General features: G+C 49.3%; 1 protein-coding gene across 2 annotated transcripts; it reads left to right on the top strand.

Moving 5' to 3' along the window:
* Positions 1–27,290, top strand: SMO (smoothened, frizzled class receptor). Of its 2 annotated transcripts, XM_032276014.1 has the most exons (13): positions 969–1,000; positions 14,241–14,742; positions 15,393–15,598; positions 16,904–17,113; positions 17,268–17,440; positions 17,807–18,026; positions 18,119–18,242; positions 21,901–21,993; positions 22,728–22,836; positions 23,799–23,984; positions 24,690–24,838; positions 25,362–25,496; positions 25,759–27,290. In XM_032276014.1, exons 3-13 carry the CDS (start codon positions 15,452–15,454, stop codon positions 26,184–26,186), a joined length of 1,974 nt encoding a protein of 657 aa, XP_032131905.1. In that variant the 5' UTR covers positions 969–1,000; positions 14,241–14,742; positions 15,393–15,451; the 3' UTR covers positions 26,187–27,290. The 2 variants fall into 2 exon arrangements, with proteins under 2 accessions (XP_032131904.1, XP_032131905.1); XM_032276013.1 differs by lacking the exon at positions 14,241–14,742 and having other exon boundaries at positions 1–1,000.
* Positions 27,291–27,598: the final 308 nt, after the last annotated feature.

Genomic DNA, 27,598 nt, shown 5'->3' with positions numbered 1-27,598 from the left:
AGCCCGGGCCCCTCCGGGCGCGGGGGACGCAAAAGCTCGCGCTCCTCCTCTCCCGCCTCCCTTCTCCACCACTCCCCTCCTTCGGCCAGTCCCTCCCCCAGCCTCGGCGCAGGGGGGGCCGGGCTTGGCTCCGCGAGGCCCGTGCATTCCAGAGAGCCCAGCGAGCTAGAGCAACAAAGGAGCCGGGTTGTCGGCTGGGAGAGCTCGGGGGGCTGCGGCGCGCTCGGGCGAAGGTGGCTGCTGGGCCGCGGGCTGGCGCGGGGGCAAAGCCGGAGCCGCACTCCAACCCCGGCTCGCACCTGGCCTCCCTCGCGGGGCTGGGAGTTGGTTTTAATGGTGGGAGAGGCAATGGGGCTAGGGATTAAGGGTCCAGGGGGCTCCCAGGGCTGAAGACAAACTTGGACTGCGAGGCGAGGGCTTGGGGAGTTGTGCATCCCGGCCCGGCCTCCGCAGCCCAACATGGGCCCGGGTTTCCGAAGTTTGCGAAGTTGGGCGCCGAGGGGCCGGGGCGCGCGAAGCGTCCGGGGGGGCCCGCGCCCGGATTCTCTGGGCGCACAGGTCGCCTGAGCCGCCTCTGCGGCCGCCGGGGTCGTGCGTGTGGCCTGGGGGCTCCAAGGAGCGGGCGAGGGCGCCGGAGCTTTTGCTGAGTTGGCGGGGTTGGCCATGGCCGCTGCCCGCCCCGCGCGGGGGCCGGAGCTCCAGCTCCTGGGGCTGCTGCTGCTGCTGCTGCTGCTGCTGGGGGGCCCGGGTCGGGGGGCGGCCTCGAGTGGGAACGCGACCGGGCCTGGGCCGCGGAGCGCGGGCGGGAGCGCGAGGAGGAGCGCGGCGGTGACTGGCCCGCCGCCGCCGCTGAGCCACTGCGGCCGGGCTGCCTCCTGCGAGCCGCTGCGCTACAACGTGTGTCTGGGCTCGGTGCTGCCCTACGGGGCCACCTCCACGCTGCTGGCCGGAGACTCGGACTCCCAGGAGGAAGCGCACGGCAAGCTGGTGCTCTGGTCAGGTAAGTGTGCCGGAGCTGGGTCTGGGGGGCAGGGGGTGCCGCGGTGGGATGGGGGCATCCTTGGAAAGAATAGGCTCAGGCCTGAGCTTCGGAGAGGGCGGGGACAGCACCCGAGAGAGTTGGAGGGACAGAGTCCGAAACTTTGGGGGGCAGGTTTACGTGCAGGATGGGACCCTTGGTCATGGGGAAGCGAGGGCGAAGGAGGGCGAGGAAGTTGACGAAGCGAGTTACAAAGGGTCTGAGCTGGTGGGTGAGCAAAGGATGGCGGGGATGAGGGGCCCGTGAGGAGGGGGCTTAAGCGAAGGGAAAAGATATTTTGTAAGAAGAGATGCTCCACCTACTCTGGAAGCAGGGTGTCGGGGATTCCAGGAGGTGTTCAAGACCCTGGGGAAATTGGAGTTTGGACAGGAAAAGGAGAGGGATGACGGTGGAAAAGGTTTAGGCATTTGGAGGGAAGGGCAGGGGGACAAATCGAGTGAAGTTTTGAAGGAAAAGTAACTTCCCTAGTGATGAATTATTAAAAGGTAACCAGAAAGTTCTGGAAATCTTGATTTGGGAGACAGGAAGGAAGCCTAGAGAACTGTGATCTTGTCAGGCTCTCGCAGGAGATTTCATTCAGTTTGTGCATCTGAAAAATGGGCACTGTGATGCACGCAGGAGGTTGTGAAGGAATAAGACCTTTCTAACAATTATTTTTGTGTTTTTTGGAAATTTGGTTACCGAGGCTGGTTTGGGCTGTGGAGGGACGGTTCTGTGTTCCCAGAACCCCCTCACTGGAGGGGCAGAGTCGGAAAAGCTTCACACTGAACCCAAATGTCCTTCCTTAGCAGTGTGGAGTAGACTCTCTCCCCACCTGTCACTTTTCTAGATGAGGCCTAGAGTGTGCTGGGGAAGGGAGCTGGCCTTATCAGCCCTCACTTCTGGCCAGTGTGATTCTAAAACTGTCCTTGAAAAAGAAAAGAGAACCAGGAGCCAGGAGCAGACCTAGAGCCTCCTTCTTTTGACAGTTCTGGGGTACCCCATGTCTTAGCTCTGCCCAGGGTGCTGGTGAGGACACTCATGTAGGGAATGTATGTAGGCCACCTGTCATTGACAATCTGGCCACTAGAGTTCTCAGCCTTTGTCAGATGTTGGACAAGGTGATAAGGTTCCTGGCTCGGTTCAGGTGCTGGAGGAGGAACCTGAAGGATGGTATCCATGGTACCCATGAGGTGGAGCTGCATCCTTTGTGGGGATCAGGTTCTAAAGTCAGCACAGCACATTGGACAGAAACCATGTGTAATCAACAGTGGCTTTGAAAACTGCAGATTACTGTAATGTAAGGTCAATGAGGTTTTGCATATATACTCCTTTTATGATGTTTGCATAAATTTATTACATGTAGTGCACATGTATACTCATATATAAGAAGGGGTATAGATAGAAGATAATAATTGTAATTTTAAAGTTACATTCATGCAAAAGACTGAAAGAAAACGAATAATAATAAAAGAGGCTGGGCGCGCGGTGGCTCCTGCCTGTAATACCAGCATTTTGGGAGGCCAAGGCGGTCGTTTCAGGAGATCAGGAGACCGAGACCATCCGGGCTAATACAGTGAAACCCCATCTCTACGAAAAATACAAACAAATTAGCCAGGCATGGTGGCATCCGCCTGTAGTCCCAGCTACTCAGGAGACTGAGGCAGGAGAATCCATTGAACCCCGGCGGCAGAGGTTGCAGTGAGCTGAGATCATGCCTCTGCACTCCAGCCTGGGTGACAGAGTGAGATTCTGTCTCCAAAAACAAACAAGCAAACAAAAACACCAAAGTAAGATTAAGCAAGGTCGCTTTGAGCACTGCCTGAAATGAGACTTGAGTTTAGAAGCCAGCTGTATGGAAAGTCCAAATCTCTCAGCACTAGAATGTCACCCAGTTCTGAGTTGCTCTCAAAGGATAGTCTTTCTGTCCCTGTCTTTACTGAGTTTGCAGAGGCCCATGGTTTAATTCTCCCAAGTTAAATGCATGTTTTTGATGTGGCCTCTGTGTAGTTACCATCTGATCAAGGAGGAAGGGTATGAACCTCTTTCCAGCCCATCCTCTTGAGAGCAGCTGCTGAGCAGACAGAAGTAGCTTAAGCTGAACGTGTATGAGTTAAAACCATCTGCTGGTTGTGTAAGTTGAAATCTCACTAACTGTGCCTTTTGGCAGGGTAGGCTCCTACAGAGAGGCCAGCATGAGCCCAGTGCTGTTAGTTCCATTAGTTCACTGTGAGCTCTTCTCTGCTGCTAACCATCATCCCTCTGCTCATTCCTGTTTCCATATGTGTTCCAGTCACACTTTTTCTGCTTGGGTCTCTCAAGTGGGGCCAGAAGTAGGTGTTGGCTTGAGCTGGGTAATGGGTAGGTAGAGCAAACCCAAGCCTCCTGTGAGAATCACAGTCAGGTCATCAGCTGGTAGCCTCTGACAAGTGATTTATTCTGTCCTGAGTTAGTGATCTTGATTTTGCATTAGACTTGGTCAGTGTCACCTGGCTCTTACAGGTGTTTTTGTGGGTGAAGGATGAAGATGATCAGGTTGTCTTCATTGGTAAACTCTTGAAGGTAGGGACTGGGTCTTCACTTTTTTTCAAAGCCTCCAAGTACTGAGCACACAGCCGTGCTTCCACTCAAGCATTCAGTTATGTATTGAATGTTTGCCATATGTCACATTCTGGGCATGTAAAGATGAGGAATACAGACATGATCCTCTGTCATCAAGAGGAAGAGAGGCTGGGTGTGGTGCTCACACCTGTAATCTCAGCACTTTGAGAGGCTGAGGTGGGAAGATTGCTGAATCCCAGGAGTTTGAGACCAACCTGAGACCTTGTGTTTAAAAAAAAGAGGAAGACAGACAATTCAACAGGCTTTAGAAATACTTGTGAGAGGTACTGCAGCATTTTAGGGTGCTGAAAAAGCAAAAGGACCCAAAGAACATCCCCAGAAGAACTGACATTGAACCCATAACTTGACACATAAGCAGGAAATGCCTGGCCGAGGGAAAGCTGAGGTGTGAAGGGATATGAAGAGGAAATAGCATGTACAAAGATGTAGAGGAAGGAGTGCTTGGTGCTTTTAAAGAAAGTGTAAGAATTGCAGTAGAACTGGATCAAAGCATGTGAGGGGTGGAATTGTAAGAGAAGATCTAGAGAATTAGAAAATAAAGGGACTTATATCCCATATTAAGTTTTGATGTTAGCCAGGGTGGTAAGGAGCCATTGAAGGCTTTCCTTTTTTTTTTTTTTTCACTCTGTCGCCCAGGCTGGAGTGCAATAGCGTGGTCTCAGCTCACTGCAACCTCTGCCTCCTGGGTTCAAATGATTCTCCTGCCTCAGCCTCCCAGGTAGCTGTGACTACAGGCATGTGCCACCACACCCAGCTAATTTTTGTATTTTTAGTAGAGATGGAGTTTCACTATGTTGGCCAGGTTGGTCTCGAACTCCTGACCTCATGATCTGCCCACCTCAGCCACGATTACAGGTGTGAGCCACTGCACCCGGCCCATTGAAGGCTTTTAAGCAAGCGAGAGATGTAATCATCTTTGCATTTTAACTGGATCTCTTTGTGTGTGATGTGAAGAAGCCACAGGAGCAGGGAACGCCTGGAGCCTGGCTTCTTCAATAGGGAATGTTGAAGTAGCCCTAGTAAGAGATGATGGTGGTCTGGACTGGGTAACAGGATAGAGGGAGTGGGCAGATCCCACTAACTTTCAGAGGTAGAGCTAATAGGACACTGATGAGTTAGATATGGGGTCTCAGTGAGCAGGAGGCCTCCGGTTTCAGGCCTGGATGGAAGGTGGTGCCGTTGCCTTTCACTAAGTCAGAGAATACTAGAGGAGGAAGTTTAGGAAGGAGATGTGGCTTTGATTTTGGCCATATGAATTAGAGATGCTCGTTGGCCATCTATGCGGAGATTCTTGGCAGATCTGGAAACAGGAATTGCTGGAGAGAGCTGGCCACCGTGTGCTTCCTTAGCCCTGACTACTGAGGCTTTGGAAGGATGCCATTGCCTGAGAAAGTTTATAGCTCAGGTTGGTCCAATTTCTAGGTCTGTACAGACCTCAGGTCTTTCCTCTGTCTTTCATCTCTCTGGCCTCAGGCTTCTTCAGTCACTTAGCATCCCTCCCCTTTACAGCTGGAAATGCCTCCTCCCGGGCATTCCAAGCTGACCAGACAAACATAATGTCCAGGCCGTGGTCCATCTTAGGCCACACCTGGTTTAGTAAGTGGGGCAAAAAAGCAGAGAGGCCTGCAGCTGGCAGTGGCGATAGGTCCCTGAGAGCCAGCACGTAGCCTCCTTGACCACTGTGTGCTCTGTGTGGTACATGGGTGTGTGGCCCTGTCACCCTGCCCAGGTGCAGGTAAGTAGGAGAGAGACAAAGGCTGGGAGGAATTTCTTGTTTGCCTTTCACATGTTGAATTGAGGGGTGAGAGGAGGAATGTTTTTGGTGATGGTGGGTTATTTTCAGAGACAGATCAGAAATAATTTTCTTTCTTTCTTTTTTTTTGAGATGGAGCCTTGCTCTATTGCCCAGGCTGGAGTGCAGTGGCGTGATCTTGGCTCACTTCAACCTCCACCTCCTGGGTTCAAGCAATTCTCTGCCTCACCCTTCTGAGTAGCTGGGATTACTGGCACCTGCCACCATGCCCGGCTAATTTTTGTATTTTTAGCAGAGACAGGGTTTCACCATCTTGGCCATGCTGGTCTTGAACTACTGATCTTGTGATCCACCCGCCTCAGCCTCCCAAAGTGCTGGGATTACAGGCATGAGCCACCATGCTTGGCCTAGGAAGAATTTTCTTAGAGCTGTTCCCAAACTTGGCTGATGATCAGAGTCAGTTAAAAAGATATATATATATATAGGTCGGGTGCAGTGGCTCACGCCTGTAATCTCAGCACTTTGGGAGGCCAAGGCAGGAGGATTACTTGAGGCCAGGAGTTCGAGACCAGCCTGGGCAACAAAGTGAGACTCCATCTCTATCAAAAAAAAGAAAAAAATTAGCTGGGCATGTTGGCATTCGCCTGTGGTTCCAGCTACACTAGAGGCTGAGGCCAAAGGATCACTTGAACCCAGGAGGTTGAGGCTGCAGTGAGCCATGATCACACTACTGTACTCCATACTGGGTAACAGGGCAAGACCTTGTCTCAAAAATACATATGCATATGTATGTGTACACACATGCACACTCACAAACACATGCACAAACACGTATCAGGAAAGTATAAAATACAGAAAAACACACACATGGACCTAAGTGTTTTTTAAAAGCAAAATTTTATTAATTATTTGAGAAATGGGGTCTTGCTGTGCTGCCCAGGCTGGAGTGCAGTGGCTGTTCAGAGGCTCATTCATAGTGCACATGGTGCTTATTGTGCCTTGCATAGCTGGGACCACAGGCATGTGTTCTGCGCCAGCCCGAGTCTCCAATTTTGCTTCAGATCTGTAACTTTTTCATTGTGAAATATCACATGTATGCAGAAAAATACATGGAACACAGAGGTACTGAATAACAAATAATTATAAAGTGACATGTGGTTCAAGAACTAGAACACGGTCAGACCCCAGAAGCTCCCTCTGTGTCTTGTCCAGTCACATCCTCCTTCCCTTGCCCAGGAGGTTTTCAGTCATCATTTCCTTTCCTTTATTTTCCTCTATGGTTTTACCTCCTAGTTTTGGAATCCCTAAGCAGTATATTTCAGTTTTGCATGTTTTTGACCTCTGTACAAGTGGAATTATGCTGCGCTTATTATTTCTTGCTTCTTTTACTCTACATTATTATGTAAGATTCTTCCATGTTATTGCAGCTTATTTCTTTTTGTTATTTGTTTGTTTTTGTTTTTTTAAGACAGTCTCACTCTGTCGCCTAGGCTAGAGTGCAGTAGGGTGATCTCAGCTCACTATAACCTCCACCTCCTGGGTTCAAATTATTCTCCTGCCTCAGCCTCCCAAGTAGCTGGGACCACAGGTGCGCCCCACCATGCCTGGCTAATTTTTGTATTTTTCAGTGGAGACATGGTTTTGCCATGTTGGCCAGGCTGGTCTCGAACTTCTGACTTCAGGTGAGCCACCCGCCTCATACTGCAGCTTATTTCTTCATTGCTGAATAAGATTCCATTGTATGAGTGTACCACCAATTGTTTACTCATTTTATTGTCATCTCAAGTTTTTGCCCACTGTGAATAACATTGCTGTGAGTAGTCTTTTATGTATATCCTGGTACAATTGGCACAAGTTTCTCCAGGTATATACTGAAGGAGTAGAATTGCTAGATAATAAGGCATGCATACTTTAGGCTTTTGCCAAACCATTTTTCAAAGTGGTTGTACCAACTTACACTCCCACTAGCTAGTAGAAAGTCAGCATTGGTTCACATGATTCCCAACACTTATCAGCCTTTTACATTTTTGCCAATCTAGTGGATATGTTGTGGCATATATTTGTAGTTGTAATTTATGCTTCCCTGATTACTAGTAAAGTTAAATGACTTTTCAAATGCTTACTAGCCATTAGGATTTCTGCTTTTGGGAAGTGTCTGTTCAAATCTTTGATCTATTTTTCTATAGGGACCATCTGTCATTTTTGTAATATTTGTAGGTGTTCTTTATATATGCTAGATATTAATTCTTTATATGTGCTAGATATGAACATATAGGATTACAAAGGAAATCAATTATATTGATATAATAGTTATCAAACATAAAAATGCAAGTATGGGCCGGGCGCGGTGGCTCAAGCCTGTAATCCCAGCACTTTGGGAGGCCGAGGCGGGTGGATCACAAGGTCAAGAGATCGAGACCATCCTGGTCAACATGGTGAAACCCTGTCTCTACTAAAAATACAAAAATATTAGCTGGGCATGGTGGTGCGTGCCTGTAATCCCAGCTACTCAGGAGGCTGAGGCAGGAGAATTGCCTGAACCCAGGAGGCGGAGGTTGCGGTGAGCCAAGATCGCGCCATTGCACTCCAGCCTGGGTAACATGAGTGAAACTCCATCTCAAAAAAAAAAGAAAAAAAAAAATGCAAGTATGTGGGCTTATTTATTTATACAATTAATAAGATCTGGTGCAGGTATAATAACCACTACAATATCAAAGTGATTATGAGCATTGTCAATATTTCAAGATATCTGCAATAAAAATATCTGGTTTCCACTTGTGACAAAGCCACAGGTACCACTAACATTATGTACTGTGGTGTGTTGCTTACATTCATAATTGGAGGAAGGGCTAAATTTTAGTTAGGTGTAACTTTTTCCCATTGAAATTCATGGACTTCTTAAGTTTTCCAAGAATCCTTTGTGAACCATAGTCTAAGAATGTTACTTACAGAATATCAGTATCTAGTAAAGAGTCTGAGCTATTCTTGCTATTCTTGATTTTGTGTGTGTGTGTGTGTGTGTGTGTGTGTGTGTGTGTGAATAGAGACAGGGTCTCATATATTGTCCAGGCTGGTCTTGAACTCCTGGGCTCAAGCAATCCTCCTGCCTTGGCCTCCCATGAATTCTCCTTTGTGTTTTTATGTGAAGATACTTGGTGATTTTTTGTTGGGATTGCATTGACTGTATAGATTAACTTCAAAAAAAAAAAAGAGACATCTTTACAATTCTGAGTCTTCCAAACATTGAACATTTATATATTTCTATCTATTTAGATCTTTCATTTTCTCAATGTTCTGCACCGAGTTAAATACTTATTACTTGTTAGACCTTCCTAGGTACTTGATATTTTTGATGCTGTTGTAAATGATGCCTTTAACATTTATTTCACTTTGTTTATTGCTGATATATAGAAATAACATTGATTGTGAATTCAGTAAACTTGCTAAATTTTTTCTATACACAGTCATATAATTTGTGAATAATGAGTTTTGCTTCTTCCTTTTCAAGTCCTATACCTTTTATTTATCTTTATTGCCTTACCTAAGGTTTCCAGTACGTTGTTAAATAGACATGACATCTTAATTCTTGACTTTTCTGGATTCTAAAAAGATAACTTTTCTACCCTTTACCATTAAATTTGATGTTTGGTGTTTTTTTGTTAATAGTTAATTACATTTTATCAGATTAAGAACGTTTTCTTCTATTTCTAATTTGCCAATTGTTCTTTTGATCATAGATGGATGTTGAATTTTATCAATTTTTTTTGCATCCATTGAGATGATCATATGATTTTTTTTTCTCCTTTAATCTTGTAATGTAGTAAATTGCATTGATTGACTTTTCTTATTTATTTATTTATTTATTTTTTGAGACAGAGTCTCACTCTGTCGCCAGGCTGAAGTGCAGTGGCACAATCTTGGCTCACTACAACCTCCACCTCCCAGGTTCAAGTGATTTTCCTGCCTCAGTCTCCTTAGTAGCTGGGACTACAGGCACACGCCACCACGCCCAGATAATTTTTGTATTTTTAGTAGAGACGGAGTTTCACCGTGTTGGCCAGGATGGTCTCCATCTCTTGACCTTGTGATCTGCCCGCCTTGGCCTCCCAAAGCGCTGGAATTACAGGCATGAGCCACCACGCCCAGACTGAATTTTCTAATATTAAACCAGCCTTAGAGCAGTGGTACTCAACTTCACTAGTCTTCAGAATCACACAAACAGAAAGTCTTTTTAAAAGTCTAGATCAAATTGTAGCAAATGTTATTTTAAAAGTCTGTGAATATAGAAAAGTGTAGAGACTAATATTGTTATAACACCTGTATTCCTATTTCTCTTTTCGTTTCATATTTTATTAAAATAAAAGAAGTAAAACAATATAGATAAAGCTGATGTCCTCTTTCTTTCTCTTTTCAGTTTCATATCCTTCTCTTCTCTGGAAAGCTTCTGCATCCAAGTAATTTGTGTATTTCTTTATTTTGTTTTTAAGCTCAAGGGTTTTTTTTTTTTTGTTTGTTTGTTTGTTTTTTGTAGAGATAAGGTTTGACCATGTTGCCCAGGTTGTTGGTCTTGAGCTCCTGAACTTAAGTGATCCACCCACCTTGGCCTCCCAAAATGCTAGGATTATAGGTGTGAGCCACCACAACCAACCTTAAACTTAGTTACTTTTAAAAAATAGGTTATATCGCCAGGCACAGTGACTTTCACCTGTAATCCCAGGACTTTGGGAGGCCGAGGCAGGTAGATCACAAGGTCAGGAGTTCAAGACCAGCCTGGACAGCATGGTGAAACCTGTCTCTACTAAAAATACAAAAATTAGCCTGGCATGGTGGCATGTGCGTATAATCCCAGCTCCTCGGGAAGTAGGAGAATCGCTTGAACCCAGGAGGTGGAAGTTGAAGTGAGCTGAGATCGCACCACTGCACTCCAGCCTGGGTGACAGAATGAGACTCCGTCTAAAAAAAAAAAAAAGGGAAAAAAAAAAGGTTATACATGTACATGGTACAGAATTCAAAAGGAACAAGTTAAGTCTTACTTCTGCATCCAGCTACCCATTTTTCCTCTGCAGAAGTAACCACCAATGCTGGTTTTGTGTCCTTTTGGATATCTGACATCTGTCCAGATGTAGATGTGCTCTTCGTCTCTCCTCTACCGCCCAACCAGTACCATGCTCTACAGACTGTTCTCCACTCAACTGAGTCCATGTAACAGCATCAGACATCATTCCATTTCAATGCACATCCTGTCATGCACCCCATAAGGAGATTTTGGTTAATAATGGACCACATATGATGATGTTCCCTTAAGATTATAATGCCACATTTTTACTGTAGCCTTTCAATGTTTAGATATGTTTAGATACACAGATACTCACTGTTGTGTTACAGTTGCCTACAGTATTCAGTATAGCAAGATGTACAGGTTTGCAGCCCAGGAGCAGTAGGTTATACTGTATTGCCTATGTGTACAGTCGGCTATACCATCCAGGTTTGTGTAAGTGCACTCTCTGATGTCCACATAAAGATGAAATCTCCTGATGACACATTTCTCAGAAGATATCCTCATTGTTTTTGTTTTTTGTTTTTTTAGAGACAGGGTTTCACCATGTTGGACAGGCTGGTCTCGAACTCCTGACCTCTGGTGATCCACCTGCCTTGGCCTACCAAAGTGCTGGAACTATAGGCGTGAGCCACCACACCTGGAGATATCCTCACTGTTAAACAACATGTGACTATAGTTCATCCATGAATACTGAATAGTATTCTATTATAATGGTGTATGTTATTTTACTTGGTTGGTCTTCTATTGATGGGTATGGATTCAAGCTGTTTCTACTCTTTTGCTATTACAAACAGTGCTGCAATGAATAATTTATATTATCTTTGGGAACGTGAAGTAGAAGTACTAGTATAAAATTTTGATAGATAATGCCAAAGTGAGCTCCACAAGTGTTTACTAATTTTTATTCCTGTCAACAAATATGAAAGTGCCACATACCTCCAAACTCTTTATAGTACAGTATTTTCTTTTTTTTTTTTTTTTTTGAGATGAGGTTTCGTTCTGTAACCTTGGCTGGAGTGCAATGGCGTTCTCAGCTCACTGCAACCTCTGCCTCCTAGGTTCAAGTGATTCTCCTGCCTCAGCCTCCCGAGTAGCTGGGATTACAGGCACCTGTCACCACGCCTAGCTAATGTTTGTAGTTTTTTTAGTAGAGGCGGGCTTTCACCATGTTGGCCAGGCTAGTCTAGAACTCCTGACCTCAGGTGATCCACCCACCTCAGCCTCCCAGAGTGTTGGAATTACAGGTGTGAGCCACCGTGGCTGGCCTTATAGTACAGTATTTTCAAATGTTTTGAACTTTATCGCTAAGCGATAAAAAGTATAAAAGTTTAAAAAAGAATATTTCTGCCAGGCATGAAGTGCAGTGGCATAATTCTGCCCAGGCTGGAGTGCAGTGGCATAATCACAACTCACTGCAGCCTTGACCTCCCCAGGCCCAGTTGATCCTCCCACCTCAGCCTCCCGAGTAGCTGAGACTACAGGCCCACATCACCACACCTGCAGCAAATTTTGGTATTTTTCTGTAGAGACAATGTTTCATCATGTTGCTCAGGTTGGTCTCGAACTCCTGGGCTCAAGCGATCCTCCCACCTTGGCCTCCCAAAGTGTTGGGATTACAGGTGTGAGCCACCATGCCCAGCCCTCTTTACGTTTTTAAAGGCCAGTTGTATCTTCTCTGTGTGATCTGCTATTTGTCTTTTGCCTATGTTCCTATAGAATTATGCAATTTCTACTGATTTGGAGAAGCTTTATGCATATAAGGAAATTAGCTCTTGTGATATGTATTGAAAATAGATTTTTTCAGTCTTTTTTTTTTTTTTTTTTTTTCTGAGATGGAGTTTCACTCTTGTTACCCAGGCTGGAGTGCAATGGTGCGATCTTGGCTCCCTGCAACCTCCGCCTCCTGGGTTCAGGCAATTCTCCTGCCTCAACCTCCTGAGTAGCTGGGATTACAGGCATGCGCCACCATGCCTAGCTAATGTTTTGTATTTTTAGTAGAGACGGGGTTTCACCATGTTGACCAGGATGGTCTCGATCTCTTGACCTCGTGATCCACCCACCTCGGCCTCCCAAAGTGCTGGGATTACAGGCGTGAGCCACCGCGTCCGGCTTTTTCAGTCTTCTTATGATTTTGTCTATTTTTCTGAAGTCTTTTGTTTAAATCTTTTATTTCATGGTGTGTAGGTTTTGTGTCATTTCAGAAAGCTGTCTCCACTCCAAGGTTTAAAAAATCATTTCCTATCTTTTCTTCTAAAACTTTAATTTTTTAGAAAAACAATGTAGTTATTTTTAATCCCTGTGGACTTTTATGTAAGAAATGGGGTAAGGATCCACCTTATTTTTTCCCTAGATATTTCCTCAGTTGTCCTTTAAGATTTATTTAATAATCTTTTTCCTGAGGATTTTTATTTGTAAGGTATGAAACAATATTCACAATGAGGGAAAAAAAAAAACAATCAAATTACACATTTTTAAAACATGATTGTTGTTGGGCACAGTGGCTCACGCCTGTAATCCCAGCACTTGGGAGGCTGAGGCGGGCAAATCACAAGGTCAGGAGATTGAGACCATCCTGGCTAACATGATAAAACCTCGTCTCTACTAAAAATACAAAAATTAGCTGGGTGTGGTGGCACGCACCTGTAGTCCCAGCTACTTGGGAGGCTGAGACAGAAGGATCGCTTACACCCGGAGGCAGAGGCTGCAGTGAGCGAAGATTGTGCCACTGCATTCCAGCCTGGACAACAGTGAGTCTCCGTCGAAAGGAAGAAATAAAGGGAGGGAGGGAGGGAAACCTGATTGTTGTTACCACGGATATAAAAAGATTGAGAAAAATAACACATTTTTTAAAAAATGAGACAGAGTCTTGCTGTATCACCTACGCCTCAGCGATTCTCCTGCCTCAGCCTCCTGAGTAGCTGGGACTATGGGCGTGTACTACCATACCTGGTTAATTTTTGTATTTTTTATTAGAGATGGGGTTTCACTATGTTGACCAGGCTGCTCTCAAACTCCTGACCTCAGGCAATCTGCCTGCCTCAGCCTGGAATTACAAAAATGAACCACCATGCCTGGCTGACACAACCTTTATTTTATTTTATTTATTTTATTTTATTTTTTCCAGACAGGGTCTCACCCTGTCACCCAGGCTGGAGTGCAATGGTGCCATCTTGGCTCACTGCAACCTCTGCCTCCTGGGTTCAAGAGATTCTCCTGCCTCAGCCTCCCAAGTAGCTGGGGTTACAGGCATGTGCCCCCATGCCCGGCTAATTTTTGTATTTTTTTTTTTTTGAGACAGAGTTTCACTCTTGTTACCCAGGCTGGAGTGCAATGGCACGATCTCGGCTCACCGCAACCTCTGCCTCCTGGGTTCAGGCAATTCTCCTGCCTCAGCCTCCTGAGTAGCTGGGATTACAGGCACGTGCCACCATGCCCAGCTAATTTTTTGTAGTTTTAGTAGAGATGGGGTTTCACCATGTTGACCAGGATGGTCTCGATCTCTTGACCTCATGATCCACCCGCCTCGGCCTCCCAAAGTGCTGGGATTACAGGCTTGAGCCACCGCGCCCGGCCTTAAGGACATTGTTTCTTAACTGGCAGGAACTTGCTCTGCACCCTGGAATAAACTCTGAAAGCTGGGAGCAGTCAGAGGCCTCAGACAAATAAGCATAACAGCTAACATTTCCTGAGCACTTACTACTTGACAGACACTGTGCCAAGCTCATTTAAAGCGTATCTCACTTTTCACAGCAGTTCCATAAGGTAAATCTATCATCCCCATTTTATAGATGAGGCAATTGAGACTAAAGATAAAGTACTTTGCCCAAGGTCATACAGCCAGGAAAGAGTGGAGCCAAGATTTGGAACCAGGCCAGTCAATTGCCGTGTGCATGCTCCTTACCCCTCTACTATAATGCCTTCCCCCCAAAAGAGCAATTACCTGTCTTCACCATGCCCAGCCTGGCAATGTGACCAGCACCCATGTTGGCTCTCACATCCTCACATTCTCCCCTAATGCAACTTCTTGCTTGGGAAATAGATAATGCTGAAGCAGGGATGATCAGGAGTGGCTTTTGTGATGGGCGGGAAGGAGGCCTGGGCTGCGGGGGTGCTGGGAGACCGCCGCCTGTTTCTGTCTTGCTGACAACATTTTTCCCTTCTCTGCACTGGACAGAGCCTCCTCTGTTCCTCTCCATCTGACTTCCTGCTTCCTCCTGTGGCTTTGGAGTGCCTGGCTCCTCTGACTACCTCTCCTTAAGCCCCCATCTCTTCTCTTTCTCATTCTGCTTGGTAAGAGGAACAAGGGTTCTGGGGTCTGGGCAAATGGAAATATTTCCTGGTTCTAGCAAATGGGCCCAGTAAGGGTTGGGTGCACCACTGAAAAGGTAAATGCACCCCGTGGAGCTCCACCAGAGGCATTACCGCTCCCTAGCAGGGCATCTGGAAGCAGCAGTTTTTTTCTTAAAACTTAAATTATAGTAAGCATACAGAATAGCCCACAGATCGTGAACTTGGTTTCCGCAAGGTGAATACACTCATGTAACCAGTATCAGATTAGGAGACAGAATATTCCCAGCATCCCATGTAACCAGTACCAGGTCAAGAAACAAACATTTCCAGCAGCCCAGAGGTTCCTCTCCAGGCTCTCTTCTAGTAACCACCCCTAGAGTAGAGGGCTGGGGGCATTTTTGTTACAATGACTTCTGGGTTCTACTGGCATTTAGTGGGCAGGGTCTAGGAATGCTACGTATCTGCAGTGCCTGGGACTATTCTACAGTATAAAGAACTGTCCTGCCCAAGGACTGTTAAGAAACACTGTGCCTGCCAGGTCTGACCAGTGATGGGCTGCAGTGTGGCAAAGGCCTGGGGACAGGGGTGCAACTGTGTCTAGGGGTCAGGGTGAGGAGGGGACTTCACCGCAATGCTGTTGCCACCCCCAGGCCTCCGGAATGCCCCCCGCTGCTGGGCAGTGATCCAGCCCCTGCTGTGTGCTGTATACATGCCCAAGTGTGAGAATGACCGTGTGGAGCTGCCCAGCCGCACCCTCTGCCAGGCCACCCGAGGCCCCTGTGCTATCGTAGAGAGGGAGCGAGGCTGGCCTGACTTCCTGCGCTGTACTCCTGACCACTTCCCTGAAGGCTGCACGGTGAGTGCTCTATGAGGCGGGGTCCAGGCTCTGGGCTGGGCAGGACCAAGTATAGGGCAGGGTCCAGTGGGGAGCAGGGGACCCCAGAGCTTTGTCTCCTGGAGACCCTGAGCCTACAGCCATGGAGTCAATAGGCCATACATTCAAACTGCAGCTTAGTGGCTGGACTGTCTATTAGGGAGTCTCTGTTTATCAATGATCACACATTCAGCAGAGAGTTTTGAGCACTTGCTCTGTTGCGTGTTTTGGTATTACAGGCATCATGGATGACAGGAGCCAATCAGGAAGCTTATCATGTATGTTAGGAGTCAAGGCATGTGCATGTGAAACAGCTAGAGCCACCAAGACGGGACATGAGCTATTCTCGGTGGTACAGGAGAGATCTTAAATGATGAGAATAAGAGTATTAACAGTGGCAATAATACTAATTAGTCCTGTTTACTATATGCCAAATACCATTAAAATAAGCTAACGCCTGTAATCTCAGCACTTTGGGACGCCAAGGTGGGCGGATCACCTGAGGTCAGGAGTTTGAGACCAACCTGACCAGCATGGTGAAACCCCATCTCTACTAAAAATACAAAAATAAGCCTGGTGTGGTGGTACACACCTGTAATCCCGACTACTTGGGAAGCTGAGGCGGGAGAATCGCTTGAACCTGGGAGGTGGAAGTTGCAGTGAGCTGAGCTCATACCACTGCCCTCCAGCCTGCACCACAGAATGAGACTCCATTTCAAAAAAATAAATAAATAAGCTGGCTGAGCAGAGTGGCTTGCCTGTAATCCTAGCACTTTGGGAGGCTGAGGCGGGTAGATCACTTGAGGTCAGGAGTTCAAGACCAGCCTGACCAACATGGTGAAACCCCATCTCTACTGAAAATACAAAAAATTAGCCAGGCATGGTGGTGGGCACCTGTAATCCCAGCCACTGTAATCCCAGCTACTTGGGAGGCTGAGGCAGGAGAATCTCTTGAGTCCTGGAGGTGGAGGTTGCAGTGAGCCGAGATCACGCCACTGCACTCCAGCCTGGGCGACAGAGCCAGTCTCAAAAAAAAAAAAAAAAAAAAAAATTATGTTTATTTAACCCTTAAGCCATACCCTGAGGTAAGTACTACCATCTTAGAAATAGGGAAACTAAGTTACAGAGAGGCCAGATAATTTCCCCAAGGCTGCACAGCCAGCCCTGGGATTCAGATCCCGGAAGCATGTCTCCAGCCACGTGCCATGTTACCTGGGTACCTTTCCCTAAACAAGAGACTCAGCCCTGAACTGCCTTGACACCATCTTCTCCCATCCCTGGTGCCAGAATGAGGTGCAGAACATCAAATTCAACAGCTCAGGCCAGTGCGAAGCTCCCTTGGTTCGGACAGACAATCCCAAAAGCTGGTATGAGGACGTGGAGGGCTGCGGCATCCAGTGCCAGAACCCGCTCTTCACCGAGGCCGAGCACCAGGACATGCACAGCTACATCGCGGCCTTTGGGGCCATCACAGGCCTCTGCACGCTCTTCACCCTGGTCAGCCTGGAATGTGGGAAGAGAGCCAGAGGGAAGGGGGGCAAAGGGGTCCCCAGGAAAGGGTCGTGATCAGAAGGGTCTGGGGTTCATTTAAGAGTGTCTGTGTCAGCAGAATAACCCTAACCTCGCAGAACGGTTTGCTTCTCTCTTCTAGGCCACATTTGTGGCTGACTGGCGGAACTCGAATCGCTACCCTGCCGTTATCCTCTTCTACGTCAATGCCTGCTTCTTTGTGGGCAGCATTGGCTGGCTGGCCCAGTTCATGGATGGTGCCCGCCGGGAGATTGTCTGCCGTGCGGATGGCACCATGAGGCTTGGGGAGCCCACGTAGGTGTCTTGGTTACCCAGAGGTGAAGATGGGAGGAGGAAGGCTGAAGTGTGCATTTACCCTAAAAGGGGCAGGTGCGTGTGAAACCGAGCTCCAGGGTGGGATCTGGCTCTGCCTTACTGCATACTGCACACAAGTCTCGTGCACTAGGATCTCGGTTTCAGAATCAGGACCTTCATGGTTTGCATCTGCTCAAAAGGGCAGCTCCTAGAGCTTCCACAAACCTGACCTGGGTCCTGTCTCCAAGCCCTGACTCCTGGGAACGCCCACACCTCAGCAGCCAAGGATCTGGGCACAGGGTGGGGAGAACAGGTACAGGGAGTCTGGAGTGACCGTCTCAAGTGATATCTCACTTGTCTGCACAGCTCCAACGAGACTCTGTCCTGCGTCATCATCTTTGTTATCGTGTACTACGCCCTGATGGCTGGCGTGGTTTGGTTTGTGGTCCTCACCTATGCTTGGCACACCTCCTTCAAAGCCCTGGGCACCACCTATCAGCCTCTCTCGGGCAAAACCTCCTACTTCCACCTGCTCACCTGGTCACTCCCCTTTGTCCTCACTGTGGCAATCCTTGCTGTGGCCCAGGTATAGTGACTGGTAGGGACGGGAGACCTGGGTAGGGTGAGTTTGGGGGAGGGGGCTGGTGACCCACCTTCCCTCCCCCCTTCCTGCTGCAGGTAGATGGGGACTCTGTGAGCGGCATCTGTTTTGTGGGCTACAAGAACTACCGATACCGTGCCGGCTTCGTGCTGGCACCAATCGGCCTGGTGCTCATCGTGGGAGGCTACTTCCTCATCCGAGGTGAGTGGAGACCAGGCCAGGACCAGGCAGCCAACAAAATGTGCTGGGCACCTGCTGTGTATAAGTGGGAGCTGGAAGCTGCCAGCACTGCTGCCCCGTGCTAAGACCCCAGCTGGCTCCGACAGGGCTTTCACACAGAGTAGAAGAAGGTGACCATCTAGGCAGATGAAACACCATGAGTGCTTGCTGTGGGTCAGCACCTTTGTGCTGGCCAGAAAAATCCATCCCTCTTCCCAGAGCCTTGGCCCAGGGCTCACAGCCTGGTTTTGTTTTGTTTTGTTTTTATTTATTTATTTATTTATTTTTTGAGACGGAGTTTCGCTCTTGTTACCCAGGCTGGAGCGCAATGGCGCGATCTCGGCTCACCGCAACCTCCGCCTCCTGGGTTCAGGCAATTCTCCTGCCTCAGCCTCCTGAGTAGCTGGGATTACAGGCATGCACCACCATGCCCAGCTAATTTTTTGTATTTTTAGTAGAGACGGGGTTTCACCATGTTGACCAGGATGGTCTTGATCTCTTGACCTCGTGATCCACCCGCCTCGGCCTCCCAAAGTGCTGGGATTACAGGCTTGAGCCACCGTGCCCAGCCTTTGTTTTGTTTTTATAAGACAGAGTCTCACTCTGTTGCCCAGGCTGGAGTGCAGTGGCACAATCTTGGCTCACTGCAACCTTCGCCTCCTGGGTTCAAGTGATTCTCCTGCCTCAGCCTCCCCCATAGCGGAAATTACAGGCACATACCACCACACCTGGCTAATTTTGTATTTTTAGTAGAGATGGAGTTTCTGCATGTTACCCAGGCTGGTCTTGAACTCCTGACCTAAAGTGATGCACCCGCCTCAGCCTCCCAAAGTGCTGGGATTACAGACATGTGCCATGGTGCCCAGCCTCACAGCTTGTTAGGTGGAGTTGGATCAAGATTCGGCCCCAGTCAGCTCCTGGCCAGTTCATCCTTGTGTGATGAATGCCCTGAGTAACACTGCCCACTTAGACCAACCTGGGTCCTTTGGGTAATGTGGGACCCAGGTTGCACACTAATTTTATATGTACTGTCAGTCTTCTGGAGCTTGGTTTTCATCTATTCTGCCCCCAACACACAGAGATCACAACATGCATGGAATTAGTGGTCCCTAACTTTCTGTCTCATGCTGCCATCCCACAATAAGCCTGAGTATCTATTGAGCTCATTTTCATTGGGTTTTCTTTGTGAACTTCAGTTTCCTCACCCTGAAGTGCCAGCCTTCTGTTCAATCCACCTCTTTCCCCTCTTTTGGCATAGTGTTGTAATATTGGGGTTCAGGGGTTCAGGGTGCCCTCAGCTCCCCTGAGAGGATGTTTCTCCAGGTTCTTGGTCTCCTGCCCTCTCAAGAATGAGAGAGGGGACCATGGCACAGTGCGCAGTAAATGCCGGACTCAAAAGTGTTTGTAGAAAGTGATTTATTTAAAGAGAGAGAAACAGGAGAAGGAGAGAGAAAGAAACAGCTAACTCTCACACTGAGTGAGAGGATCCAGAAAAATGGAATCCAGGAAAGGAAAGCAGCTTCCATGAGAGTATTAGGGAATAGAGAGAGATGGAGTTTGGGAGGGGAAGACAGGCTTCCATGAGAGAGTGTGGAAGGGGACCCCAGAGGGAAAATCCAGGATAGAGAAAGATGGCTTCCACGAAGGGAGTGTTCATGGAAGGGGACCCAAACATGGAGTCCAAAGAGGTGTGGAAGAAGGGGACTTTTAACCTGGGGGGAACCCCCACCTTCTCCAAGACCCCAGGCCAATGAACGGAGTTCCTTAGAACTTCCACTGGAGTGATTGACTCTTAGTTTCTTCCTGCACCCATGAAATTCAAACATAAACCATTAAATCCCAATGGAGAGAGATGGGAGGGGGGCATGGTGCTGGGAAGTTCTTGCCCTTAAAACTACGCCCCCTTGTGGACCCGGAAAGAGAACACCTTCCCTCAGTGTCGGGGCCTCTGATTTGTGCTTCGTTATCATATTGTCCTGTTATGGTGATCACTAGCCACATGTGTTGAAACTAGTCCAGGCTGGGTGCAGTGGCTCACTCTTGTAATTAAATACTTTGAGAGGCTGAGACAGACAGATCACTTGAGCTCAGGAGTTCAAGACCAGCCTGAGCAACATAGTGAGACCCCATCTCTGCAAAATATACAAAGGTTGCCTGGGGAGGGTGGTACACGCCTGTGGTCCCCGCTGTGTGAGAAGCTGAGGTTGGAGGTTTGCTTGAGCCCAGGAGGTTGAGGGTGCAGTGAGCCATGATCATGCCACTGCACTCCAGCCTGGGTGACAGAGTGAGACCCTGTCTCAAACAAAACAAGACAAGAAGAAGAAGATATGAGTTGGCTGGGTGCGGTGGCTCACACCTGTATTCCCAGCACTTTGGGAAACTGAGGCAGACAGATCATGAGGTCAGATTGAGACCATCCTAGCTACCACGGTGAAACCCCGTATCTATTAGAAATACAAAGATTAGCCAGGCGTGGTGGTGTGCGCCTGTAATCCCAGCTACTCCGGAGGCTGAGACAGGAGAATCGCTTGAACCCAGGAAGTGGAGGTTACAGTGAGCCGAGATGACACCATTGAATTCCAGCCTGGGTGACAGAACGAGATTCCATCTCAAAAAAAAAAAAATAGAAATGAGTCCAAATTGAGACGTGTTGTAAAATGTGAAATACACACTGTGTTAAAAAAAACTTAGCAGAAAAAAAATGTAAAATATCTCAACAATTTGTTATAAGGATTATGTGTTGAAATGATTTAATTTTTAATAGATTAGGTTTGTAAAATATGTTGATATTAGTTTTGTTTCTTTTTACTTGTTTTAAGTGGCCACTAGAAAATTTGCCATTATATATGTGGCTCACATTATATTTCTATGGGAAGGCTGGGCGTGGTGGCTCACACCTATAATCCCAACACTTTAGGAGGCCACGGTAGGCGGATCATCTGAGTTCAGGACTTAAGACCATCCTGGCCAACATGGTGAAACCCCGTCTCTACAAAAATATAAAAATTAGCCAGGCATGATGGTGGGAGCCTGTAATCCCAGCTACTTAGGAGGCTGAGGCGGGAGAATCGCTAGAACCCAGGAGGCAGAGGTTGCAGAGAGCTGAGATTGCACAATTGAACTCCAACCTGGGTGACAGGGTGAGACTTTGTCTCTCGACAGATAGATAGATAGATAGATAGATAGATAGATAGATAGATAGATAGGGTGAGACTCTGTCTCTCTCTCTCCATAGATAGCTAGATTAAATAAATATATATTATAGATCTATAGATATATATATATAGATCTCTGGATCTATATATATTTCTATTGGATAGCACTATTCTTGAGTCTGTTTTATGCCTTTTCCATCAGAACAGCCACGATCTGGCCACCTTCCTCAGGGGCAGCTGGGCCACGACTGAGGCTCCCTCTTCTTAAGTGTCTGTCTAGGTTCTGCCCTGTCATCTCAGTCCCTGGCAGACCTGCCACCAGCTGCTCACCATTTCTCCAGGGTCTCTGCTCCCCAGGCTTTCAATCAGCACAGGGGTCCTCAGACGCGGGACTCCAGAGCCTTAGGCCCCTCCTCCCACACACCCATCCTTTCCAGCAGGGCAGCCTCACCTCTGCTAATGTCTGAGCTCCCCCTTCTGTTCAGGAGTCATGACTCTGTTCTCCATCAAGAGCAACCACCCCGGGCTGCTGAGTGAGAAGGCTGCCAGCAAGATCAACGAGACCATGCTGCGCCTGGGTGAGTGGCCCTGGGGACTTCGGTCTGAGGTCCTGCCCAGCCCAACACTGCACCCTCTGGGGCTATGCCAGCGTCAGGATGCAGGAAGTCAGTGGGACAAGTTAGCCATGGGGACAAGGACAAGGGGTGCGTGTAGGTTGTAGTGGTAGTGGCAGCTCAAAAGAAGGGGCCCTACTCGGGGAAAGAATTCAATCAAATTCATGCTGGCACTGCCTCCTCCTCCCGCCACACCCCACGTGGGCCCTCCCACGGTTGCCTCGAGTGCCCTTCTTTATTTTAGAGAAAGCAGCTCTTGGCCAGACTCGGTGCCTCATGCCTGTAATCCCAGCACTTTGGGAGGCCGAGGCGGGTGGATCACGAGGTCAGGAGTTCAAGACCAGACTGGCCAAGATGGTAAAACCTCGTCTCTACTAAAATGACAAAAATTGGCCAGGCACGGTGGCAGGTGCCTGTAATCCCAGCTACTTGGGAGGCTGAGGCAGGAGAGTTGCTTGAACCCCGGGTGACAGAGGTGCAGTGAGCTAAGATCACGTCATTGCATGCCAACCTAAGCAAAAGAGCAAGACTCCATCTCAAAAAAAAAAAAAGAGAAAGCAGTTCTCGGACTGAGCCCAGCATGAGTTCATCCCAGCCCCTGCGGTCTTTCATGCCTCGATGGGGCAGACTCCCTTCTCCTTGCTGCTGCTGTGGGCTCTGGGCTTGATAATGTCCTGTCCTGCCCCCATCCTCCACAGGGATTTTTGGCTTCCTGGCCTTTGGTTTTGTGCTCATTACCTTCAGCTGCCACTTCTACGACTTCTTCAACCAGGCTGAGTGGGAGCGCAGCTTCCGGGACTATGTACTGTGAGTGAGGGGCCTGGAGGCGGCAGGGGTGGGAGCAGAACCAGGGCTGTAAGGACACCTACCTCCACCCTCCTGGCAGCAGGGATTGGCCAGGCCCCTGCCGCAGACAGCAGATTCAACTGCTGGTGTCTTGGTGCACAAGGCCTCGGTCTCTGTAGTTTCTCAAACATGGCAAATAACGTTCGAGTCCCTCCCACCTCTGCCCTTCCCTCTCCACCGCCTTGGTTGCCGGGCTGGTGCACATGTGACTGTTAAGCCGCTATTTCAGCTTCGGCTTCTCTGACCGATGCTAAGTTGCGCTCTAATTCTGCGTGCGTTCCCGCAGAGCCTGTTGTAGATCCCTGCACGGGACCAGTTACCTCTCTGCCACACGTTAATGAGCTGCTAATGTCAGCTAGTTTTGCTTGTGCCTTTTCGTGTCATAATGAGGATGGATTAGAGAGAGTAAGACATCTCTACTGTGAGAGAAGTGCAGCACCCACTGTTACAAGGACAGCCGCTAAAATGGATGCTAGTCCAAGCCCTGACTGCTTCAGGCTCTCCCTTAAAGGTTCCAGCTTCCAGTCTGGGATGGTTTAAACCACAATGATGCCTGAGTCTTTGCCCCAGAGATTTGATTTAATTGTGTGGGGTGGGGCCCAGACATCAGTAGCTATTAAAAGCTCCCCAGTTGATTCTAATGAGCACCCAGTGTTGAGATCAGTGCTGTGGGGCTTAGTCCTTTTTAAAGTTTTTGGATTGATTGTCTGAGTCTACACAGTAGACTCAGAAAGCCCCACCTGTAGTCTCAGCTACTTGGGAGCCTGAAGCAGGAAATTGCCTGAGCCCAGGAGTTGGAGGTTGCGGTGGGCTGTGATTGATTGTGCCACTGTACTCTAGCCTGGGTGACGGAGCAAGACCCTGTCTCAAAAAAAGAGAGAAAAAAAAGGAAAGCCTCACCTGTCTCCCTTCCCTCACCATAGGTGCCAGGCCAATGTGACCATCGGGCTGCCCACCAAGAAGCCCATCCCTGATTGTGAGATCAAGAATCGCCCGAGCCTTCTTGTGGAGAAGATCAACCTGTTTGCCATGTTTGGAACTGGCATCGCCATGAGCACCTGGGTCTGGACCAAGGCCACGCTGCTCATCTGGAGGCGGACCTGGTGCAGGTGGGGGTGGCAGCCAGCCCCTCCTGCCCCGTCTGCCTCACCCTCAGCCTTGGGACCCCATCATTTTTTTTTTTTTGAGATGGAGTCTTACTCTGTCACCCAGGCTGGAGTGCAGTGGTGCAGCTCAGGGTTCACTGCAATCTCTGCCTCCTGGGTTCAAGTGATTGTCCTGCCTTGACCTCCCAAGTAGCTGGGACTACAGGGCACGTGTCACCATGCCCGGCTAATTTTTGCATTTTTAGTAGAGTCAGGGTTTCACCATGTTGGCAAGGATAGTCTTGATCTCTTGGCCTCGTGATCTGCCCGCCTCGGCCTCCCAAAGTGCTGGGATTACAGGCGTGAACCACCACACCCGTAGATCCCATCTTTAGGCTTTGTCAGGTCCTCCTTCCAGCACAGCCTTGGTCAGTGGTTCACCACTGCCCCCTGGTGGCACCTCCTGTCCTTGAGTGGACCAAGGCCTGAGCCAAGTGCAGAGCCAGCTGCTAGTATCTTCTAAGAGTGGAGTGATTGGAGGGCTGGCCACACAGTAGCTCTGCATTCTAGTGCCACTTCTTTGCAGAGGCCTCTACTCCTCAGTCCTTGAGGGACATGAGGCCCTCCGGGGCCTTCTTTTCTGGAAAGAAGGGCATCACGGGCCCTTCCCCAGATTTGATGGGAAGCGGCTGCTTCTTCACCCGTCTTCCCTATCCCTTCTGCTCTCAGGTTGACTGGTCAGAGTGACGATGAGCCCAAGCGGATCAAGAAGAGCAAGATGATTGCCAAGGCCTTCTCCAAGCGGCATGAGCTGCTGCAGAACCCGGGCCAGGAGCTGTCCTTCAGCATGCACACCGTGTCCCACGACGGGCCCGTGGGTGAGCCTCACCCCCCTCCACTGGAGCTGCCTGGCCTCGCAGAGCCCATGTGCTAGTCTCTGCTAGGCTGCTAGGGGCACACAGATTGTTTGGAAGACCGACTGAGGGGCAAGATGCTCCTCTCCCACCCCATCACTCACACGCCCATTCTTCCCCAGGCCCAACCCACCCTCTGGGAGACTCTCCCCTCCGTTTCTGCCCCTGGGTGGGCTTGCTGGTGCTTGGGTTCCAAGAGGACTCTCCTCCCTCTCCCTTCTCCAAAATTCTCCAATTGCTATCCCTGGGCAAGAGTAAGTCAGGGTTCCAAGAACAGGATTTCTGGCCTCCAGTGAGGCCCTTTGGGGACTTGAGGCCCCTCTCTTAAGATTCTGAAGGGGTAGAGATCACCGTGATTACAGGGTGAGCTTTCTCTGGTGAGCAGGAGGGAGTGCCTGCGGGAAGATGAATGGCACTGGGTTTGGGAGGCACTGCCAGAGACTGTGGAATCACTGTTCCCTCTCCCTTCTTCCTTCTGTCCCCACAGCGGGCTTGGCCTTTGACCTCAATGAGCCCTCAGCTGATGTCTCCTCTGCCTGGGCCCAGCATGTCACCAAGATGGTGGCTCGGAGAGGAGCCATACTGCCCCAGGACATTTCTGTCACCCCTGTGGCAACTCCAGGTATGAGTTCCAGCTTCTGGAGGAAGGTGGGGGGCACAGAAGCTGGGGGTTTCTGGGACTGGAGTACAGGGGCTGTCAGAGAAGGAGGAAGAGGAAGGAAAGGCCCCAGAGGATCTGCAGGGTGGGGCTGAGGCTCGAAAAGTCTAAAGGTCTGGGCCCCAGAGCTAACCTCAAAAAGTCTAAAGGTAAGGACGCCCAGGGGAGCTGGGGTGGCATAGACAGAGCCAGGGCCTCAGGCACGTGTTCCCTCTCCTCCTGTCAGTGCCCCCAGAGGAACAAGCCAACCTGTGGCTGGTTGAGGCAGAGATCTCCCCAGAGCTGCAGAAGCGCCTGGGCCGGAAGAAGAGGAGGAGGAAGAGGAAGAAGGAGGTGTGCCCACTGGCACCACCTCCTGAGCTTCACCCCCCTGCCCCTGCCCCCAGTACCGTTCCTCGACTGCCTCAGCTGCCCCGGCAGAAATGCCTGGTGGCTGCAGGTGCCTGGGGAGCTGGGGACTCTTGCCGACAGGGAGCCTGGACCCTGGTCTCCAACCCATTCTGCCCAGAGCCCAGTCCCCCTCAGGGTCCGTTTCTGCCCAGTGCACCGGCCCCCATGGCCTGGGCTCATGGCCGCCGACAGGGTCTGGGGCCCATTCACTCCCGCACCAACCTGATGGAGGCAGAGCTCATGGATGCAGACTCGGACTTCTGAGCCTGAGGAGCAGGACCTGGGACGGGAAAGAGAGGAACCAACACCGTTCCAGGCTCTTCTTCCTTCCTGAGCGTGCTTCCCCAGGATCCAGTCTCCCAGAGAACCTGTGAGCTTAATGCCCTCCCAGGAGAGTTCTGGATGTCCGGCTAAAGCAGCGGGACTGTGGAAAAGAGCCTGACACCTCTGCAGGGAGGCCTCACCCCAGGGGGAGGGCCCTGGAGCTGAGGTTCCTTGTTTCTGCCCTGTCAGCTGCAGCCTGGCTGGCAACATCTGCTCCATGGGCGGGGTGGGGGGGGGGCGGGATGCAGAGCTTGTGGAGGGGTAGGAATGGTGGAGGCAAAGGTGACAGTTCCTGAAGTGGGTTGTGATGGCCAGGGAGGCAGCCTAGCCCATGTCTGGCAGATGAGGGCTGGCTGCTGTTTTCTGGGCTAATGGGTGCCCTTTCCTGGCACTCTCAGTCCAAAAGTGTTTATTGTGTCATTAGTCCTTTGTCTAAGTAGGGCCAGGGCTCCCTCTTCCTCTCCCAGGTATTTGTGGGGCTGGAAGTGCCTGCTGCCACAGGGGCTGTATCCCCTCTTAATAGGTGGCCCTACCCCAAACCCATCTTTTGTTCTCCTGTATCCTCCTTCCCCTGTTCCATTTCAGTTCAGTTTCAGAGGTGCCAGCCTCTTCGCATTTCCTTTTTGTTGATGAGGACCCAGAGCTGCTGCACACACTCACCCCCAGCCCCCTCCCTTCGCTGCTAGGCTGGTCTCCATGGGAGAGACTGGTTCACTCTAGGGCCTCAGCCTGGAGTGAGATAGGAGCAGTGAGTGACGGGGCCTCCAAGAGATGTGTCTTCTCTTCCTCACACCCATTCAGTGGGGGATGGGCCTCTAGACTTCAGGGGCTACCCTGGGAAGCTGCCATAGCTTCAGCCAGTCAAGAAAGAGCATCTTTCCACTTCCACAACCGGTGGTGAGGAGATTACCACCTTCCATACCCTCCAACCATGTCTCCAAGGTCCTAGTTTCAAGAATCAGATAGCAGGAAGCCATAGATGCTGGCTGGGTTCCAGGTTATGGGGGAGAAGGAAATACAGTCAATAAAAGGTTTTTGTATAAACTCTTGGTGTGTCCTTTTTGTTTTTTTTAGATAAGAGTCTCACCATCCCCCAAGCTGGAGTGCAGTGGCGTGAGATCAGCTTACTGCAACCTCCATTTCCCGGGTTGAAGCATTTCTCCTACCTCAGCCTCCTGAGTAGCTGGTACAGGTGCCCACCACCATGCCTGGCTAATTTTTGTATTTTTAGCAGAGATGGGGTTTCATCATGTTGGCCAGGCTGGTCTCAAACTCCTGACCTCAAGTGATCTGCCTGCCTCGGGACTCTAAAGGGCTGGCATTACAGGCGTGAGCCACCATGCCCGGCTAGC

The sequence above is a fragment of the Sapajus apella genome, unplaced genomic scaffold, assembly GCF_009761245.1.
Source record: "Sapajus apella isolate SASKATOON/1434 unplaced genomic scaffold, GSC_monkey_1.0 scaffold7, whole genome shotgun sequence".
Lineage (NCBI taxonomy): Eukaryota > Metazoa > Chordata > Mammalia > Primates > Cebidae > Sapajus > Sapajus apella.
Note: the sequence above shows the minus strand (reverse complement) of the source record. Positions and strands in the feature narration are given on the sequence as shown.

Coding starts and splice junctions, on each gene's coding strand:
- SMO (XM_032276013.1), top strand. CDS start 664: ATGGCCGCTGCCCGCCCCGCGCGGGGGCCGGAGCTCCAGCTCCTGGGG. Junction 17,441..17,806: donor ATGAGGCTTGGGGAGCCCAC/GTAGGTGTCTTG, acceptor TTGTCTGCACAG/CTCCAACGAGACTCTGTCCT. Junction 24,839..25,361: donor GTCCCACGACGGGCCCGTGG/GTGAGCCTCACC, acceptor CTGTCCCCACAG/CGGGCTTGGCCTTTGACCTC.